Raw genomic sequence first — 21,845 nt, forward strand, 5'->3', positions numbered from 1 at the left:
AAAGAAACCCTGTCTTTAAAATTCCCTGCTCCTGAAAGAAAGAAAGAAAGAAAGAAAGAAAGAAAGAAAGAAAGAAAGAAAGAAAGAAAGAGAAAGAGAGGGAGAGAAGGAGGGAGAGAGAGAGAGAGAGAGAGAGAAAGAGAGAGAGAGAGAGAGAGGAAATATTTACTTTCTATTTTAGATCCATGACCAGCTCTAGAAATATTTACACTATTAACTTTTCAGACCTTCATAAGTACAGTGTCAGTATTTTATGTTTACCTATCAATTGGTACAACTTATACCAAGTTTAACCCATATCACTTTTGCAAGGATGTCATGTATACAAATATCTACAGTCTACAACTTGGAAACAGTGGAAGTTCTCAACTACACACCTTCAGATGTGCTAGATAGAAGTAGATCTAATAAGGATCATCAGCAGACCAGTTGCCCCCTGTTCCAAAACGTCACCATCATTTCATCTATGAATTTACTGCGGGTCTGTGGCACAACACTTTCTCTCAAGTGCTCCCTTCATGAAGATGACTTTTTCTATAATTTTTCTTATAACTAGCCTTTCTCCTTAGCCAAGGGCCAGAATGAAGGCAGAAGAACTAATGGTTGGCCTATTTTACCATATTTCTCTTGTCTCTCCTTGTCAGGTTGTATGTTCCAGTTCTGACTGACAGTCAGGATGCTGGGATCCAAGGGGGTGGTTGTATGATGGACTGTTGCAGTGTGTCTGCATGTTGGGTTTTGGACAGAAGTGACAAGTCTGGAGGAGAGGAAAGCACTGCTGTCTGAATGTATCTACAATGAATGACGCACAGGACAGAATGAGGATGGGCATTTTTTTGTCACAGTTCCAATAGGTTGAAGATGTCAAATTACTCAGACAAAGTAAGATTACAAAAGTGATTCTCCCGGCACAGGCAGGAGGCTGCCATCTTGCTGCTCTGCCTATGATTGACTCTGTGGTAAAAACAACAACAACAACTTACAATTTCGTGTTTACGTGGTTGCCATGTGTCTTTCTCCCTTAGCTGTGTGGGCTCAAGCTGCATCTTCTGGGCCTGGTACAAGGTAGGCATGCAAATAGTGTTTGGAAGATCTTTCTTTTATCCTCACTTAAGAAACTCCAATCCAGAGTTACTCAAGAAGATCCATTCATTGCTGTAGGACAGTGGCAAGTAATTTTACCTAGTGCCAAACTACTTGAATTTGAGTTTTTGGTATTTTTTTTTCTTGCTAACCTTATAACCAAAACCCAGCTGCACACATTCTCAGCTCAGTTAAACGACAATAGTAACGACTCCCAGGGCTGCCCTATGAAGTCATATGAGATCTCGGGCTATGTCTCCATTGTCCACTAACATCTTGTGTAAAATAAGGCCTATGAAGAAAGGTGCAAGCTACAGGAATATCCTGAAGATGTGAGTAGTGTTTATACCATTGAAGAGCTTAGATTGTGCTTAACAGTTTAACTCTGTAGTCAGAGACTTTAATCCAAAGCCCAACTTGCAATACATATATAGTTGATTTGTGCAAAATATCATAATTTGCCGGATTTTTGACACTCTGTCAGTCACATTATATATGATTTATTGGTTTATTTTGGTTCTTTTCCTAAAGAAGATTTATCTGTGTAGTCTTTCCTGGCTGCCCTGAAACTCACTCTGTAAACCAGGTCAGCCATGAACTCAGAGATCCACCTGTCTCTGCCTTCCAAGTGCATGGATTAAAGGCGTGCACTAACACACCCAGGCATATGAGATTTATTATTACAAATTTAAGCTTGGGTTATTTATTATTATCATTATTATTATTATCATCATCAACAGCAGTAGTAGTAGTAGTAGTATTGGTTTTCTTGAGACAGGATTTCTCTGTATAGCCCTGGCTGTCCTGGAACTCACTCTGTAGACCAGGCTAGCCTTGAACTCATAAATCTGCTGCCTCTGTCTCCCAAGTGCCGGCATGCCCCACCACTGCCCAGTGGGTTATTATTTAATCATGTTAATTAGTCTATGGTGTTTTCTATACAGTTTGAACTCTTCTCATATCTGTATGCACACAGGAATTCAGTAAACATTAACAAAATCTACATTTATTTGGTGGATATTGTGCAACTGCTGACCTTAAAGTGTATTAAGTAATAAAGGCAGTATGAAGAATGAGAAGTCACACAGGATTACCATCGCCATGAGTGTATTATTCAGAATTGTTATGTTTTTCCAATATTTAAAACCGAGATGAATTACAGGAAGGAGATCCAAGCGGGGACAACTAAATAATATTTGGAATAAAATCACTTGGCCTAATTTTCATAACCACAGATTTCAAGGAATACCACCACCCACGCCAGGTGTACCAGACAACACCACTATCGGTTTCTGCTGTGTAGGGACCGCGGTAGTAAACACCGTTCAGGTTTGCAGAGTGACACCTAGTGGGAGAACAGAAGAAAATAGAGTGATGAGAATTAAAGTACAATTGAGAAACTATCTGGCTAAGAAATAATTAGAACTTCTAGATAATGATTTCTGCCATTTCTCACACACACAAAAAAACAACCTTTCATGTTTCCAAACCTGAGACTTTTCTACAAACAAATGTTGCTATTTAAACAGGCGAGTTTTGGTCCCATAGTAAGTATGAGGATTCATCCCAAACCACTTGGAGTATGTTGAAAATTAAGTATCTTGGTTCCTTCTTTTCTTTTCTTTTCTTTTCTTTTCTTTTCTTTTCTTTTCTTTTCTTTTCTTTTCTTTTCTTTTCTTTCTTTCTTTCTTTCTTTCTTTCCCCTTTTTCGTTTTTTTGAAGCAGGGTTTCTCTGGATAGTCCTGGCTGTCCTGAATCTGGATCTGTAGACCAGGTTGGCTTCAAACTCAGAGAGCCTCCTACCTCTGCCTACCAAGTGCTGGAATTAAAGCCACCACTGCTTGGCTTAGTATTTCAGTTCTTAGTAGCTTTTAAACAAAAAGGGGGGGGGAAAATCAAAGAAAAACTTCTTTGTAACCTTGAGCTACACCCTTCCTGTTGAACAGAGTTAACCTCGTGGTTGGCCACGAAGGCGTGATTAGCAAAGTAAGCCTGGGGGAGGGTCTCTACTGCAGCTTCCTGGGTAGCTAGTGCTTCCAAGTTCTCCAATCTATGGCCAAGATGTGTGAGGAGAGCTTTAGGGGCAGCTTCTAGGAATTTGGCAGGAATTTGACGTTGGACTAGGACTAAGAAATAGGCTAAAGGTAAATACAGTGGAGGAATTTATTGTATTCCTTATATTTTGGTCATCCTGATAAACCTCTAGACAAAGTGATCACAGGACTATGTTTATTGCCTTGTTTAATTTCTTTGATTATTGCCTTGTTTGTTAATGTATTACTTTGTTTATGCCTTAGGACTGGCCATATTTTTGTAGGACTGATATTATTTGTGTGTACCTAGAATGATTTAAAAGCAGACTGGGAAAAAAGAAACCCAGCTTCAGCCACGGCACTGGCTGGAGTCGTGTTTCAAAGTTGTCTAACTGTCTTTTTCTTTTCAATCTTTCTTTCCTCTCTCCCTCGAGATCCTGTTGACTTGACTGAGCTGGCTTGGTCAGATGTGACTTTCACAACTCAAATCTCTTCTTTGAATTGTTAGCATATCAAATATTTTAATCTTGGAGGTAAGCAAACAGGGCCCAAACCTTCTTTTAAAACTTTCCTAGCTATCATTGAATAATTTTTTTTTTGTCTAGGTTGCCAAATTAAATTTTTACATCTACGGCACCAATCTAGATAGGTTTGTTTGATTATCACAAAACTCAAACATTTCCTTCTTCCTCTTTGAAGTACATCTGCCCTTGGCATACAAAAATTTCATGTTACAGTTTGTGCTAATTTTCCTGATATAATATTAATCACTGTATATTTATTTATTGCTATAATGGATGAACATCTATCAGCCTGTAGGCTATGAAAAGAATATTCAGAAGCAGTTCTGGGGAAAAAAATCCTCTGGGAAAAAACATTGAATCAGAAAAGCCTATAATTCATTCATAAATGCAAAGTAGCAGGCATGGGTCATCACTAAGCTCATGATTTAGTTTTATTGGCAACCCTGGCAGCCACCCTAATTTGAATGGTTAGGACTAATTAGAACCATGCATACTAAATCTGCAGGGATTCAGTCTCTACTGTGTTTTCAAAGTACCATGAGAAGTAACATTTAAAAAGAAAAACCTCCAGAATAAATACTTGGGCATATCTCTATATGCCCAAGTATATGTATGTATGTATGTATGTATGTACTATATGTATGTATATATAGATACACATATGTATATATATGCTTACATTATCTATTACATATATATACTTACATTATTATTATAATCTATTACATATACATTACATATTATTACATATACATCATCTATTATATATATACTTACATTATCTAATATACAGGCATCTGCTATATAAACTTTTATAATTGGTCTGATCTGAAGCCTATTGAGAAATAGGCTGTAGGGCCCACTACTTAGTATTCCGAGACCGGCGTTTCAGTAGCCTTCAGTTTGTAGCCTGGACTTGACACTAGTTATTGGAGATTGGTAAGGAAGCAGCTGGCAGCTTGCAGGTGTGGGGCGTCGGATGTAGGGGGATTACACTTGCATTAAGCAGGAGGCCGCAAGGCAGAAGAGGCAACAATGAGTGTTTTAGTTCTTTTTCTATTGGTTATGACTAAATGCCATATGAAAACAACTTAAGGGAAGAAGGAGTTATGCTGACAAATGATTCACGGGGTTGGAGTCTTTCCTGGTGGAAAAGGCAGAGGGCATACGCATTCAGGACAGAAAGAGGAAGCTGTAACTAGGCTCCTACCTAATTGTGGGGCTGAACTATACACACAAAAACCTATAGGGGGCGCTTCAATTTCAGACTCAATAACCAGGGACACTGATAAGTGCCACCAAATCGCATAGATTAGATGTGACACAGAGACGAGTAAAGACGAGGCTTCTGGAATAATGTACTTTCTAGGTTGACCTGTAGTTCTTGCGTGCTTTCCTGCTACTGAATTGTTCTCCTCAACCCCTATTTCTAAAGTCAACTCTAACATTTATTTGTCTTCCTTAATGTGTGTGCACCTGCCATTCGGGCACAGAACAATCAACCAAACGGGCACTGTACCCATGTTAGATCTCAGTAATGTTAACGATTATTTCTTATAGACTATTCAAAGCCAGACATTAGTGAATGTTCACAGACAACATTGTTAACCGTAGGTAAGTCTTAAATAATGCTTACTTAGAGAACATTTTTTTTAAGAACAAGAAAGTCACAAGGGAAGACTATCACTTTGTTTCAAGTTTTCACAGTAGGAGAAAGCGATTTTTCTTCTTTTCTTTTCACATCGTGTGTGTGTGTGTGTGTGTGTGTGTGTGTGTGTGTAAACTTGCACATGCACGCATGCATGTGCAATCTGTTTTCCTAATAACTGACCAAATGTTAAATAGAGTCAACTTTTGGAAAAGTAAAACCCAGGGGGAAATCTACTATTTTTACACCTGTATATATTTACCTTAACTGATGGAAATAATTTAAACTCATTATATCTGCATTAAATATACCACTCTAAAGTCAGTCAGTCGTTGATGCTTCTGCCTGTAATTCTGCCAACCTGGGCTACATGAGTTTCTGTTCAAAGTGGGGTGGGGAGAGGGCAGAGAAAGACAATAAAAAAGAAGAAGCATACCCCAGGTTCATAAGATGAAGAAATCAGTATCCGAAGCCAGGGTGTGCACTCAGTAGTACAGTGCTTACCTAGGAGCCACAAGGCCCTGGATTTGAACCTCAGAACCCAGCGCCCCAGTTCCTCCACACTCAAAAGAACGACCTTGATGATAGTGTGGAAGTGTTCAAAGAGCGGCTGCGCTAGGATTAAGTTTCAAGACTATTGTGGCAATCTACCCTAGACTGGGAAGGCTTGCATTCAATGAACTGATAAAAGTTAATATGAAAGAAAAATAGCATTTAAATTACAGCAGTAACAGTGGTTATCTTGTAAGATATAGGGCTGTGAGAAGAAGTAGATGATTATTGATAGAGTATCACAAATTCCTTCCTTTTTTTTCTTTCTCTTTAACGTTTAACTTTATTATAATATTATTTTAAACATTACTGTATGTATGCTCTCTACTTCCTCTCGTCCAGTTGTGGCATTCTGCTTATAACTCAACAGTAACCAGTTTGCAAAAAACGTCCTTGCAGTCTGAGGGCTGGAGAGATAGCTCAGCAGTTAAGAGCACTAGTTGCTCTTTCAAAGACCCAGGTTCAATTCTCAGCACCTGAATGGCAGCTCACACCTGTCTGTCACTACTTCCAGAGCTTCCGGCAACATAACACAGATATACATGCAGTCCAAACAACAATGTACATAAAATAAAAATAAACTTAAAAAGAAGTAAAAGGCTGGAGAGATAGCTCAGTAATTAAGAGCACTGACGGCTCCTCCAGAAGTCCTGAGTTCAATTCCCAGCAATCATATGGTGGCTCACAACCATCTGTAATGGGAATCTAATGCCCCCTTCTGTTGTGTCTGAAGACAGCTACAGTGTACTCATATACATAAGATAAATACATGATTTAAAAAGAAAAAGAAATTTGATTTATTTCCATGACATATTATTGGAGAATTTGGTTTGTTTGTATCTTTTATGTAATTGTTTGTTTTCAAGACAGGATCGTGTTAAGTGGCTCAGACTAGCCTTGAAGTTGACCTGTGAACCAGACAGGTGTTGAGTTTGTGGTGAGGCTCCCGTCTCTGCCTCCAAGTGCTGGGATTGCAGGGATGCCACACATACTCATATTCTCTGCTGTATTGTCCAGGCTTCGCTAACAGACACAATGAGCAAGTCTTCAGAAGCACCTTCAAAAGCTGAGGAATTCTAGGAAGGAGGATTACTTAACAATATCACAAACAAGGCCAACATTACGTCCCTCGTTATAATTACGGCCCATCAGTGAGGTGTCATTAGAGCCATTACAGAGAGTCCAACCTGTTAAACCACCATCCAGACTGCTCTTCCTCAGCACAGTTCCCTTTGTAGTTGTCATTGTCTCTGTCCCACGTGCTGAACTTCATCCTTTGGTGACTAGCCCACCACTGCACTTCAGGGTGAAATGTTCCCGACAGGGAGTCTCCTGCTGTGCCAGAATATTCTCCAATATTCAGTTCATAAAAAGACTAAAGGAAAAAAAAGAGCCATTTTTTACTATCAGTGGGAAACATTTTGAAAACATGTTCAATAAACAAAACAGGTTATATTGCATATTTTTATTTCCACAGACTTCGGGGCTTTGTTGCGTATTTTCAACATTAGCTCAAGACATTGTGGATACAAACTTTTTAGTACCTTTTTATCGCCAACTTTAAAACTTTTGTATTGTGCAAAGCGGCTGTTTTTCTCGAAATCTGTCAGGTCAATTTTTAAAGTGTAGTCTCCTAGAATAAACAAATGAAAAAAGCCGTAAGAAGCTGTAGTTCTGTTTGTTTGGTTTTTAATGTGTGATGTTACACTGACTAGGCTTAAAAATAAATGGTGGGTTTGTTTTACTTCTTCCATGGATCAGTTTTCAAAGAATAAACAGTGACGCCACTGCCATACAATGTGAACATGTTATTGTTTATTTTACTTGAAAACAATGACAGCTAAATAGTGAAGTGGAAAAAAAATCTACTAAGTAAAGAATAAAAAAAAATAATACTATGATTTACTTTGGGAAAAAAAAAACCAAAGATGCCATTTTTAGTTAAGAAATCTAGTCTGGTGTTAATGGCATATACCCTTAATACTAGCACTAGGGAGGCAGAGACAGTGAGTTTGAGGCCAGCCTGGTCTATAGAGTGAGTTCCAGGACAGCCAGGGCTACACAGAGAAACCCTGTCTTGAAATACTCAAAAGAGGAAGAAGGAAAGGGAAAGATCTGAAAAAAAAAAAGTAGTCTTAAATGTAAGCTTGAAGCAGGAGATGGTGGCTCATGCTTTTAATCCCAGACTCACGAAGCAGAGGTAGGAGGATCTCCGTGAGTTGATACCCATCTCCTATCTCCATACCCAGTGACTGGCAGTCAAGGGCCTTTGACCTTGTGGAAACCCATATCATGCATCCGACCTTTTTTTTGCCTACATCTACTGTAAAAAGCCATTCCTAGCCCCCTCCCCTACCCCTCCCCCAATCTCCCTCCCCCCCCCCCTCGCTTAGCAACAAAGGGGCAGAGAAAGAAAAACATTGAATGGGTTCAAAATCTGGTTCGTTGAAAATTCTGGATTCTTCTTTCTGGGACAAGTATTGAGGGGGTGGTTTCTTCAGGTGGAGCTCTCTAAAAGCACGAATTTACCTCATAGGACCAAGTCAGTGACAGGGATGGGCACAGTAGGATGGGAAATGTCAGTTGTCCTCAAAAGTTTGTGTTAGTGGAGAGACAATACTATACATTCTTAAAAATATAACTGTCTAAGTGTTTTGCCAATAAACTTACAATTAGAGATCATTTCAGAAGTTATTATAAACTTATTTATTATTATAATAAATCATTATCATTTTATATATTATATAATATATAAAGACATATTTATATAAAATATATCATATATAAAATATAATAAATTATTAGATTATAGCAATTATCTAAATAATTATGCTTGCTGACAGTTCCAATGTGGGGGGAACCTTATGTAATAGGAATAAAGCTATTTTCAGAGGCAATCTGAGTAGCTTAACTGCTGTCAAAATTAAAGAATATAAGGACAAAGGCAATTTCTATTGTTTGAGCTAGGCAAGGTATGGAGCTGATAGATCCATTTCTCTATACTACCTAAGAGCAGTCAGTTCCAACAGCAAATGAGAAAATGAAAGGACAGATGATAGAACACACGGTTGTCATGTGCAAGGGCCTGGTTTCAACATGTAGATATGTGGGAGACCAAACTGTGGGAAACCAGACTTTCAACAGCTCTCACCTTGAAAATCCACTGATCCTTTGTTGGGAGCCGAACCCCCCTCCCCTTCACACAAGGCTGGTCATGAGAATCAACCAGTCATTATCTTGGCTGAACCCCTGGGGTTGTCTAGGCAGAACCAGCATTCCAGAAAAACTGCTAGATGTTTCAAGCCTGCAGTCAGCATCCGCCCCAGATGACCTTCCCTCTTTCTGTGCCTTTAGCATTCCCCCTCAGCCCCTCCCTATTCCCTTTTCACTGTGTGTTCATAACCAGGCTTTCAGCCTTTCATTAAACAGACCTTGACAACGACAACCCTTCGCTTGGTCTCACTCCCCTTTCTCACCCAGGCTTGGTCCTCCTCAACCCCCTGAATAACTAGGTCCCTTGGGGACGGGATATAGATATATGTTAAAACACACGCTTGCCATGTGCAACATCCAGCACCAAACAAGAAAAGATGAAGGGCAGTCAGATTTGTTGAAAATGCCCATGCCAGCAAAACATACTTTATAGAAATTACTTGAGAAATAACATTGAATTTCACATGCTTGGAATGACACAAGGATTCCAGCCTGGGATTTCCATAGCTTAAACAATGACCCACAAAATTACTGATCTATGAAAGAGACAGAATTGCATGATAAACATTACATATTTCACACACACACACACACACACACACACACACACAAACTCTGTCTTAAAATGAGGATAGTTTATAGTTTGAGGGAAAGGAAGCCTTCTGTAGATTTAGAGAGCAGGGATCATGGGGTAAAGTATGACATATCAGGGCTGTACAAACTCTTCAGCCACCAGTCTTACGACTCCAAGACCCTCGTAATCAGTACCCCACTGACGACCTCGAATATAGACTTCCAGTCGTTGCCTGAGCTGGGCTAGAACAATAGGCTCGTGTGTTGCCAGTGTGAAGACACTGAGCACTGTACCTAAGTGAGGCTGACTACAGCCTCAAGCTGTAAGTAAGGTAAGGAGGAGGATGGATGGGAGCCAAAGGATATAAAAAATAAATACCAAAGAGTTGTTATCGAACATGAAATTGCATACAAATATCAAACTCTATGGTAACACAAGTGACTATGCATGGGAGAATTGTATAGAGGCTCACGATTTACTTTATCTAGTTTATGCTTTCTGCTATAAACCACAAGAGCACTGATCTCAGCTAAACAGGGATGGTTTGTTGAATGCACAGCCTAATACTGGTCAGACCGGGGATGTAGCTCAGGATTGTCTGAACTGTGTCATCAAACATTTCCCAGAGCAGGTTTATGAAGGAAAAAACCCCACAGAAACAACAATGAGCCATACGCAGGTACTAGAAGCTAGCTCTGTGCCCGGTAGTCAGCTAATAGTTCATATTGACCTAGATGTGATGGGTCCTACATAAAGCTTTGTAGACTGTCTTAAGATTAGCAAAACTCATATAGAACATTCATAACACACAGAACAAAACAGGGTATGTGGTCAGCATGTCCTTGCTCTGAGCCAAGTCACTTCTCTGTGTCAGTGATTGGCAGGTGTCGAACAAAATGTCTACAGCTATGCTGGGGTGGGGGAGGGGTCAGACCACAACATTTTTCAAGACTTATTTTTTATATCTATATGTAGGTGTCTGTGTGAGCAATGCCACATGTGCGGGTGCCTTCAGAGGCCAGAATGAGCACCAGCTTTCCTGGAGTTGGAGATACAGGCAGTCTAACTGATATATATATATATATATATATATATATATATATATATATAGAGAGAGAGAGAGAGAGAGAGAGAGAGAGAGAGAGACTCATGTCTTTAAAAGTGGTTTTGACAACACATTTCCATTCAAGGATTAGAAAATATACACCAGAAAATATATATATTCTCTACCAACCTAGTTTCTTTTCCTCTCTTTCCTGTTTTAAGCAACATTTTACAAATGGGATTGTGGCTCAGCAAGAATCATTACATCTAAAAATAAGGTCATGACAGATACCGAGTTTTTCCCATTGCCTATGAGTCAGTGGGAAATATTACATGGGTTTTGTTTCATAGTACTGGGGGTCGAGTTTAAGATGTGCTTCCTGCACGCAAGAGCAAACCTTACCTTGCATAGTCAGCAAGTTAATGTTTTTGTTACCCAGCCAGTACTCGCCATTGTTTTGGACAAAGTTTCCAAAGCCGTTTTCATAGTCATTCCAACCCCTGGAAAGTTTACACTGAATGTCAGTTTTATCCAAATACAGATAACTGCAGTGCCTAAGTATCCCTCCCGTTCTCTCATCTCCAATATTCTCTTGAGTAGCTTACTCACTCTGTTACTTAAAAATGAGAACGTTTCCATCACATGAATAAATCTGAGGCATAAGAAGGCTTAACTCACAAATCTCACATATGCTATGCCAAAATAGTTACTAGTTAAAAGCAGTTACCTGTTGGCCAGGCAGTGGTGGTGCGCACCTTTAATCCCAGCACCTGGGAGACTGAGGCAGGTGGATCTCTGAGTTGGAGGCCAGTCAAGTCTGCAGATTGAGTTCTAGGACAGCCAGGACTACACAGAGAAACCCGGTCTCAAAAAAACAAAAACAAAAAACCAACAACAACAAAACAGAAACAAAAGAAACAATCAAGCAAAAAAAGACAAAACCAAAACAAAACAAAAAGCAAAAAAGCACAGCCTCCCCCCCCCATCCCCACCCCAAAGCTCCCAAAACAAAAAGCAGTTACCTGTTAAAGTTCTCACTGCCATCAGATCGTCTCTGAATTACAGTCCATCCTCCTCCATCAGACATGTCACAATAAACAGAGAATTCTGCTAGGCTCTGAAGAGGTTTGATTTTGTAAAATCCACTCTGCTTAAATCCGTCATTGTAAATCTCTGAACAATCTGTTTACAAAACAAGATAATATAACATTTATTATGTCTTTATTCCTGAAATTCAGTATCACTGGAGATAGATAAAAGGAAATAGTTCTAAGCATAATTAGTTCTTAAAATGCCGTCTTGTGCATCTTCTAGTTGATATTCAGAAAATTGTGTTTTCTTTGCTATGATTTAATTACCATTTGACTTCTTGATCATGAGATTGGAATGATAAGGAGGGAATGAATGAAATAAGTAGCATTTATTATTTTTGGAGAAAGTAGGTTATAAACAAACCACTTATGGGGCTGGACAGATGGCTCAGGGGTTAAGAGCACTGGCTCTTCTTCCAGAGGTCCTGGGTTCAATTCCCAGTAACCACATGGTGGCTCATGACCATCTATTATGTGTCTGATGTCTTCTTCTGACATGCAGATGTATATGCAGATAAAGCATTCATAGACATAAATAAATACATTTTAAAAAGCAAGTCATTTGTATTCAGTATATTGCTTTGTACTTAAGCGTGACAGCATAGTGAAGCTTACCTGCCCAATTACAAATATTGTAATATGAATTATTTTGACTTGGTTTTATTGAATATTTGGGAATGGACACCAAACAGTAATACTGTTAAGTTTTTATTTTGTTTTTTAAATTATTCCTGAATTTTCTGTTGTTTTTTGTATTTATTTATTTATTTATTTATTTATTTATTTATTTATTTATTATAAATACACTGTAGCTGTCTTCCAACACTCCAGAAGAGGGCGTCAGATCTCATTACGATGGTTGTGAGCTGGTCGCTGGGATTTGAACTCAGAACCTTTGGAAGAGCAGTCAATGCTCTTAACTGCTGAGCCATCTCTCCAGCCCCCTCTTAAGTTTTTATAATCTTTAAGTTTTGCTACATTTCTTTTAAGTAACTCACATATTCTTGGATGTTTTTGTTAAAAACTGCAAGCTTTTATGCTCCCTTTAATTCTTGCATTTTTCTTTGCCTTGGCATTTCTTTGTCTTTGAAGTTAAATAGCTACCAGTTAGTTGCCAATAAAGTAATTTTTTTTCTTTTTTTAAGTCACTTAAGGCAGGACAAACTAATACCCACTGGGGTTCATTCTAGGCCAATGGTTCTCAATCTGTTGGCTGTGACCCTTTTGGTAAATCTCCAAAATGATTTATATTATAATTCATAACAGTAGCAAAATTACAGTTATGAAGTAGCAGTGAAAATAATTTTAGGGCTGGGGTCACCACATGTGAGGAACTGTATTAAAAGGCTGCAGCATTGGGAAGGTTGAGAGACACTGCTCTAGGCTGATTTGAGCAGATCTGGGAGGTATGACTAAGTGTTATATAGATGCCCAGGCAGCTTGCACATGATTGGAGCAGAGCCCACTACAAAAAAGTGGTCCCAAAAAAATCGCCAGGCACAGACTCTTGAAAGTAATTATATAAAAATCTCTTTCCTATTTTACTTTTATCATTTTGTTATTTTCCTCTTTAAAAATTGTCTTATGACTGAATTATATAAGTCTCACAGAGTGTTTTTTAAAATTGTTTAGTTCCCTGTTTGGATGCCACATTTTCGACAATATGAAGCATATCATATTAATTAAGTAGAGTGGGTAGTGGGACTCAGGAGAGACGATAAATAGACTCCACAAGGCTGATTTCAATCATGCACAACCGTTGGTGAGCTCTTGATCTTTGTAGCGATTTAGGCTTTGTTCTTGCATTTATTTTCAAGATTCAAAAACATAAGTTCTTTATGTGCGCTGGATTATAACAGGGACCCTGCAGGCAGCAGACCAAGGAGAAGATGCCCATGTACAATCCACTCCATGGTATCTAAAAGCGTATGTATTGTAGTCAGTGTATCGCAGAAGACTTTCATTAAAAGCATATTTTCCCTGGGTTAGGAAAGAGCTCCTCGTTTATAATTGATCTCCTATCTAAAGGGCTGAACAACCAAGACTCACAAAGTTCAGACTCTTTTCCAGGAAAATATGGAAATGATTAACTCTAACTTGCTTTGGAAAAACTTCACGAATACAGGGATTTCTGCCAACACTTTCTGTTTGTTTTTGTTTCATGCCAGCTCTTACTTGTTTGTTTTTTAAAAAATGTCCTTCTCCTCAGAAGAAAATGCCAAACACAATAAACATCCCCGAGGAAAAGCTTTTAATGGAAGAAACTAAACAAGAAGCAAAAACAAAATAATAAAAAAAAGCTAACAGCTTATAAAGAACAATTTAAGGAGCTTGTCATGAGAGAGATGTGGCTTAAAAAGTGATAGCAGGAACCCAGAAATTTTGGTCAATTTAGAGATTAACGTATCAATTAGAGGGGCTGGAGGCACTTGCTGCTCTTGCAGGCTTGGCTTGCAACACCCACATGGTCGCTCACAACCTTTTGTTATGCACCGGGTAAGTCGCCCTCTTCTGTCCTCTTGGGGTGTCCACACACATGGCAGATACACGTGCACACACATAAATTAAAAATTAAAGAAAATTAATTTTAAAGTCTACCAACCAGATAATATATTTGAGGCATGTCAACCCTCTCCATACACAGATGCACGGGTGGGACAAGGACAGGTTGAAGAAGCTGTGAATCACTCGGACTTATAAAACATTTTACCTACTTTCAAAATCATGTGTATATCTGTGGCAGAGGTTTTGGGGGTGTCTGTACATGAGTGAATGAGTATAGGCCAGAAGAGGGTATCAGATTCCCTGGAGCTGAAGTTACAGGCTGTTGTGAGTTGCCTGGCATTGCTGGGAAGCAAACTTAGGTATTTTCCAAGAACTGTATGTGCTCTTTAAGTACTGAGCCATCTTTCCAGCCCTTTGTTGGACTTTTTAAAAGTCATGATTCTTGAAGGCTCATGTGCCAAAAGATAAAAGCCCATTCAAGCTTCTCTCTGATGAACCGCATTACACTGGCTGTATATAACTAGTTTCTTTCACGTGCAGAAAGCAAGTGAAAGCTTGAGGAAGACAGTGCTTAGGCTTCCCAAAGTGACATCCCCAGCTTAGCAAGAGTGTAGTATCCTTTTCTTCTTGTCGCAGTGGCTGAAGCTCAAAGTTGAAAACCTAAGGCTGAAAAAGACTCTCCCTGCCCCCAACCATGTTGATGTTTGGTTTGCTTCGGGTTTTTTTTTTTTTTTTTGTTTTTGTTTTTTTTTTGGTTTGCTTTTTTGTTGTTGTTGTTGTTGTTGTTGTTGTTGTTGTTGTTAAGATTTTTTGGATTTGGTTTTTTCGAGACAGGGTATCTCTGTATAGCCCTGTCTATCCTGGAACTCACTCTGTAGACCAGGCTGGCCTCGAACTCAGAAATCCACCTGCCTCTGCTTCTCAGAGTGCTGGGATTACAGGCGTGCGCCACCACCTCCCGGAGTTTTTGTTTTTTGTTTTTTTTTGTTTTGTTTTGTTTTTTTTAAAGAGTATGACTATTCCAGGCTATCCTGCTTTTACTAGTCCAGTTAACTTTAACTTCCCAGCCTGCATTTGTTTCCTCAACACTGGGATGACAGAGGAGTACCGTCCAGTCATTCCTGGAATGCCTTTCATTCTTAATTTTCTTTTTTAAATGTTAGCAACAGGGGTCACCTACTGGCTCACAAAGCATTCTGCGGATATGCCAGAGCTAGCCTTACCATAGTTATCCTCAATTCCCAGATGACAGAAGAAGAAAAGTGAGAAGGAAAAAAGATACTGGCTCACAGGAGACCGCCATGTTCTTGTGACCCAGAGCGAATGGGATGTCATGTCTAAGAGCAGGGGGGACAGCAGATGGTCACGTCCGGGCATGGATGACATTAATTTTTAGGCTAAATGTTATATTAGAAATCTTAATTCATTCAATCTTTACCGCAAATAAAAAGACTTATTTTTCCCACTTTATGAGGAGGAACATGAAACACAGAGGCGGTTAACTAATTTGCCCAGGGGCCACGAGCAGCCAAAGGGACTTTGAACTGGGTGTCTAAGAGTTCACCTTAGCCACTACCCATACTGCCTCAGGAAACTGCCATGGAAACTAGAAGCTTCTGTAGAGGCCGATGTAGAGCTGCAGCCCAAGTCATTAGCCAAACAGATGTGTCGCGATTGTCACCCCTGAACGTGAGTTTGATACGATAACTTTTAACTCATTATCCCCCACGTGTTTAAAAAAGATAGTTTAATTACATGCTATGAACATATGTGATTTATACATTATTTGTCAAAATTACTAGCTTGTATGTAATTAGATGTTTGCTGGCATGTGATGAATTATAGTTCAGAGAAATAACTAATTTACTAACAGTATAGTGTCTTATAAATAAAAACAAAGACAGCTAATTTATGCAAATCATGTGCATGAACAGACTTCTTAAAATTTAAGGACACCAGAATATAAACTTTGTTATGCTATAGTTCACTTCAAGTTTGTTTTTAATTAATTATTTTTTTTAAGGTTTGATTTAATGTGTCTGGGTATGTATGTACGTGTACCACGTGCCTGCCTGGTGCCCAGGGCGGGTGTTGAACCCCTGGAACTGGAACTATGATGGGAGCCACCATGTGAATGCTGGGGATTGAACCCATGTTCTCTGTGAAAGAAAGTGCTTTTAATTGCTGAGCCATTTTTCTAGCCCCTTTATTACATTTTTATTAAAATTTTTATTATATTGATTGTATGTTAGCCCTTGCAACTATGCTAAAAATCAAAGTACAATCAAACCATATCTATATTTCAGATTTTATATCTTCTTCCCTCTCATGCCTGGATCACATATGAAGACTATTAAATGCAAATATATTGACTTCTAGATTTATTTTGTGTTATATCCAGAAACAGGCATCTAGAATTACCATTACTCATCTTATCATCACACACACACACACACACACACAAAACATATCATATGTAACTTATTGACCTCACTCCTGTTTGCACAGTCAATCTTGCTCTGATTTTGACATTTTAATTTTATTTTCCAGGAACTGATTTATTGCTTTATTCCTTTGTGCATCCCTGGCTGTCCTGGAACTCACTCTGTAGACCAGGCTGGCCTCGAACTCAGAAATCCGCCTACCTCTGCCTCCAAGTGCTGGGATTAAAGGTGTAGGCCCCCACTGCCCAGCTTTATTCCTTAGTACCTATTGTTTCTCAGATCCCAGCACTCTCAAGACAGAGACTGGATTTTTTTTTAGCACCTAAGCCTCAGTCTTTCCTTGTCTGGCTACACCACAGTACCTATAACCAGTGTGTGTGTGTGTGTGTGTGTGTGTGTGTGTGTGAAATAATCTTTTGTCATATCTCACATACGTGGTGTATTTTGATCCTATGTGCCTCACTTTCCCACGCTTTCCCCCCTCCCATCTCAGTCATGGAAAAAAACTTGGTGAAGAAGTCTGACCTGATTATTAAACATTTTCATCCACGTCCAATAGCCAATTTACAAATTATTTTCTGACCTGCAGTGATGCTTCATGAATTAGTCTGACACTGAATGGAGGCAATGTTTGTAGACAATTCCCCATAGGTCACTTACATTTGTGTACATTTTTTTTCAACAGAGTTTATATTTTAGACTGTGTTTAAAGCGTACTTGTATGGCAGACAGCCTGATGTTGAGATAACATCTCCTTCTGGACAGACATTGCTCTCTTTGCTGCACTCTAAAATAAAGATAACATCTACCTACCTTGACACCTTTAACCCACTATAAAATACTGGAGTTTCTTCATCCCAGAATGTTGTGACATAGCCCCTAAAACTGCTCACATGAATCCTTGGGATGTGAGAAGACGGGACATTAATGCAAACATAGAACTTATACCTCTGACCCATCAGCTGTAGCTCTCTGTGAGATCCATACGGGCAAGCTTGTTAGTTTGAGTGAATTCTCAGGCCCCTCCCAGTTTTTGATAAGCATGAGCACTTGAGAAGATCACCGGTTACTTTGAATGAGTGGCTGTGGCAGATAATCACTGTCTTCTATGAATATGTACAGAGTCTGATTCCTTAAAGATGTTGCTTGACCCTTCGTTTACTGTCTTAACTTCTTATATTATAATAATAATATAATATTAACTTCTTATATCTTTGTTTTCTTCTTAGAATGCAATTTCTGTGTTTTTGCTCATGGGACTTCTTCAAACTATCCCTTTGTGTTTCCCAGGGCCCTTTAGCCTGAAATATCCTAATTGGGTTACGTGTTCCGGAGCCCCAGCTATCCTTGTGCTATAGCTGTCCTATGGCAAGCCAAAGGCTCTGACCTTCTCTGATCTCTGAAGGGGAGCTGAGAAAACATGGCAGGGAGCGGGGCATGCCTAAATATCAAGACGCTCCTGTGAAAGCTATTTTTATGTCAACTGGACACAAGCAAGAATCGTCTGGAAAGAAGAAACCTCCATTGAGAAAGTGTTCCCAACCAGATTGGCCAATGGGCAAGCCTGTGATGCATTTCCTTGATTGGTGATTAATGTGGGAGGGCCCAGCCTATTGTGATTGGCGATACAGCAGGGTAAGCAAAGCATGCTGGGTGAGAGTGAGCAGTAGTATTTCATGGCTTCTGCCTCAGCTCCTGCCTCCAGCTTCCTGCCCTCATTTCTTTCAGTGATGAACTGTAATGTAGAAACTGTTAAGATGAAATAGCCCTTTCCTTCCCCAAGTTGTTTTGTTTTTGTTTTGTTTTTCCTACCACAGCAATAGAATTTTAAACTAAGTCAGTTGGGCAGCAGAACGTGAGGCATTCTGGGCAAGCAGTTCGAACAGGGAAAGATTAGAATCTGGGTAAAGGTAGGGAAAGGGAGTCTTTTCCCGACATCTAGCTCTGTAGTTCTCACGACTCTAAGTCACACACGTGGTTTAAATGTTAAGTGTCTTCACAGACCCATGCATTCAAATACTTGGTCCTTGGATGGTGACCCTGTTTTGGGAGACTGTGGAGCTTGCAGGAGGTAGAGCTCTGCTGGAGAAAATGGGTCATTGGGGATGGGTTTGAGGTGTAATGCCCCACCCAACCTCTCTTCACTTTCTGCTTGCTGCTACAGGTGCTGTGTGACCAGCCAGTCATGGTCTTGCTGCATTGCCTTCCCTGCCATGATGGACTGTATCCCCTCAAACTGTAGACCAAAATAAACCCCTTCTCCCTGAAATTGTTTCTATACAGGTATTCTTCCTCAGGGATGAAAAGTACTCCCTGAATGGGGAGGTTTTATTTCTGTAAGATTGACATGTCTCTGGCACCTACTTTTGATTATAGTCAGACAAATTTCTCAGTTTTTATTTGCCCTATTCCCATTCATCTGTAAACATGAAAGGCAACTGTGTTTTAAAATGCTGATAGTCAATGGGGAGATAAAAATGCATTGACTGGGGTTAGAGAGATGCTTCAGAAGCATCTTCTGCATTCGCTGCTCTTCAGGAGGACCCAGGTACAATACCCAGCACCAATGTGGCATCTCACAACTGTCTGTAACTCCAGTTGCAGGGGGTCTGACTCTCTCTTCTGGGTTCTATGGGCAGCAAACATGCAAACAATATACAGGCATACACATACAGGCAAAACATCCATACATATAGGATAGTAATAAACATCTTTAAATGCATTGGACATCCTTCCAAACCCTACACAGCGACCAGTTAATTGATCAAGTTGGACTTGATATTCATAAGTAGAGAAATTAAAATACATACTTGCAGTACAGCCACAGAGAAGACTCAACAAAGAGCTGTAGACAGTCTTCTCTTTGCTTCTAACTATTACTGTTTACTCTTACAGAATCCATTCCTATGTACAGGAAATCAAAGGGACATTATTCTCTGGGGAATAGTGATGGAGGCAGTGGTGTTTATAACTGTGCTTAGAGTTCAATATCATTTCATTTCTAGGAGATAAGTTTTGGTTTAATCAAAAGGAAAAAATGTCAAACCATTAAATAGACATATTTAAAACCTATTCTTATTTTCCTTAAAAATAAGTTGTTTCCTTTTTCCACTGTTTCATTCTATTCATTTATTTTTTTCATTGTGTTTTCAGAGGGGAGAGCCAGGTAGGGTAGCACACACTTGTGCTCCGAGCTACTATGGAAGTTGAGGTAGAAGGACTGATTTCATTCAGAAATTCGAACCTAGACTAGACAACAGAGAGACCCAGTTCAAAATAATCAGAATGGAAAACTACATACATGTAAGGAGGAAAAACATCAATTAAAAACAAAGTTTAAGAGCCAGGTGTGGTGGCGCATGCCTGTATTCCCAGCACTTGGGAGGCAGAGGTAGGCTGGTTTCTGAGTTGAAGGCCAGCCTGGTCTATAGAGTGAGTTCCAGGACAGCCAGGGCTACACAGAGAAACTCCGTCTCAAAACAAACAAACAAAAAAATAACCCAGGAATTATCATACTTAATATTCATATCAACTCTACATCACATACTAGAGAGGTTAGGGTAACATATAAAAGAAGACATTTTAAATTGATGAGGTGAGTCATGCAGCTTATCGTTGGTATAGGCATAGCTATCTAGCAAGATATGAAGTCAGCTGAGGGTGGTGAGGGGCAAACCTGAAATCCCAGCTGTCTTAGGGCTTTACTGCTGTGAAGAGATACCATGACCAAGGCAACTCTTAGAAAGGAAAACATTTCACTGGGGCTGGCTTACAAGTTCAGAGATTCAGTCCATTATCGTCATGGTGGAAAGTGTGGCAGTGCACAGGCAGACATGGTGCTGGAGAAGGAGCTGAGAGTTCTACATCTGGATCCAAAGGCAGCCAGGAGGGGTCTGTCTCCTCCAGGAAGCCAGGAGGAGGGTCTCCTCTGCACTGGGCAGAGCTTGAGCGCCGCAGACCTCCAAGCTCTCCCCTTTAGTGACACACTTCCTCTAACAAGGACACACCTCCTAATAGTGTTACTTCCCTTGGGCCAAGCTTATTCAAATCACCACACCAGCACTTGAGGAAGCCCAGGCAGGAAGAGAGTTAAGTACCAGGTCAGCCTGAGCTATATAGTGAGATTCAAAGTTGAAAACAAACAAGCAAACAAACAAAAAAACCCCAAAACTGAACAAAGAAAAAATGCAAAGTCGCTGAACATTTAGTATCATCATTACCTATGATGTACAACACAAACGGTTGAAAAAATTAAGAAAAAACAGCTGCTGACCTGCATAATGCCTCTTGCCTCCAAGGTCAATGAAACTGTTCTCCTGTCCTCCATCCAGGAACTGGACTTCCTTCTCATGCAAGAGCTGTGCAATCATGGCCTGTTGTTGTTTGACCCGGGTCTCAAGCTGGTGCACCTGAGCTCTGAGTCTCACCTGCTCCCGCAAACAGTTCTCATTCTCAAGGGCCTGCAAAGCAATAGGCATCTCACGTTCTTGGAATAGAAAGGTTGCTGATAACCTAGATAATCCTTGATGCAATTTTGTCTCCCACTCCTATTTCAGAATACTATTTCAACTAGGAAGCCCATTTTATTTTTCCAAGAACTATGAATAAGTTAGTCCTTTGTCTCCTGAGACTTGTAAATGGAGACACAAGTTCATTGAAATCACCTTCAGATAATCTTAGTAGTATATGCCAATGATGTTCAATATTAGCCCAAGTCCAATGCTAACTACTATAGCCAGTTTTGAATGCTTGATATCATGTGAAGAGGATATAACACAACCAGCTTAAAAACATTTCATTGATTTGTTGTGGGTCCTGAGGTTTTTGCTGTTTTTTTTTAAGTGTTTAGATGTTACTATGTGCCACATGTTTCCACAGAACTCTCTCATTCCGTCCACCCTTGGACTTTAGTGGTGGCAAGTTAACAATAGGTTGTCTGGAAATTAGAAAGAAAGCAGGCTGTACTGATACAACAGTCTGCACAAGAGGCTTACCCAGCTTTCTCTGCCCATTATCAGAGCAATGGTGATGAGGACAAAGCTGCAAATCTCCCCCATTCTTCCCGCTGAGAGCACTGCAAGAGAAAGATTCCTTTCATGCAAGAGGTGATTTCTCATGAGACCAGATAAAGTT

General features: G+C 39.7%; 1 protein-coding gene across 1 annotated transcript; it reads right to left on the reverse strand.

The window, feature by feature from the left end:
* Positions 1–2,204: 2,204 nt before the first annotated feature.
* Positions 2,205–21,769, reverse strand: Fgl1 (fibrinogen like 1). Its single transcript, XM_052162384.1, has 7 exons — positions 21,707–21,769; positions 20,986–21,172; positions 11,695–11,854; positions 11,075–11,172; positions 7,385–7,473; positions 7,028–7,215; positions 2,205–2,428 (listed from the first exon to the last, which is right to left on the reverse strand). The coding sequence occupies exons 1-7, from the start codon at positions 21,767–21,769 to the stop codon at positions 2,269–2,271; spliced, it is 945 nt and encodes a 314-aa protein (XP_052018344.1). The 3' UTR covers positions 2,205–2,268.
* Between the last annotated feature and the right edge of the window lie 76 nt (positions 21,770–21,845).

This window comes from Apodemus sylvaticus, chromosome 18 (genome assembly GCF_947179515.1).
Source record: "Apodemus sylvaticus chromosome 18, mApoSyl1.1, whole genome shotgun sequence".
NCBI lineage: Eukaryota > Metazoa > Chordata > Mammalia > Rodentia > Muridae > Apodemus > Apodemus sylvaticus.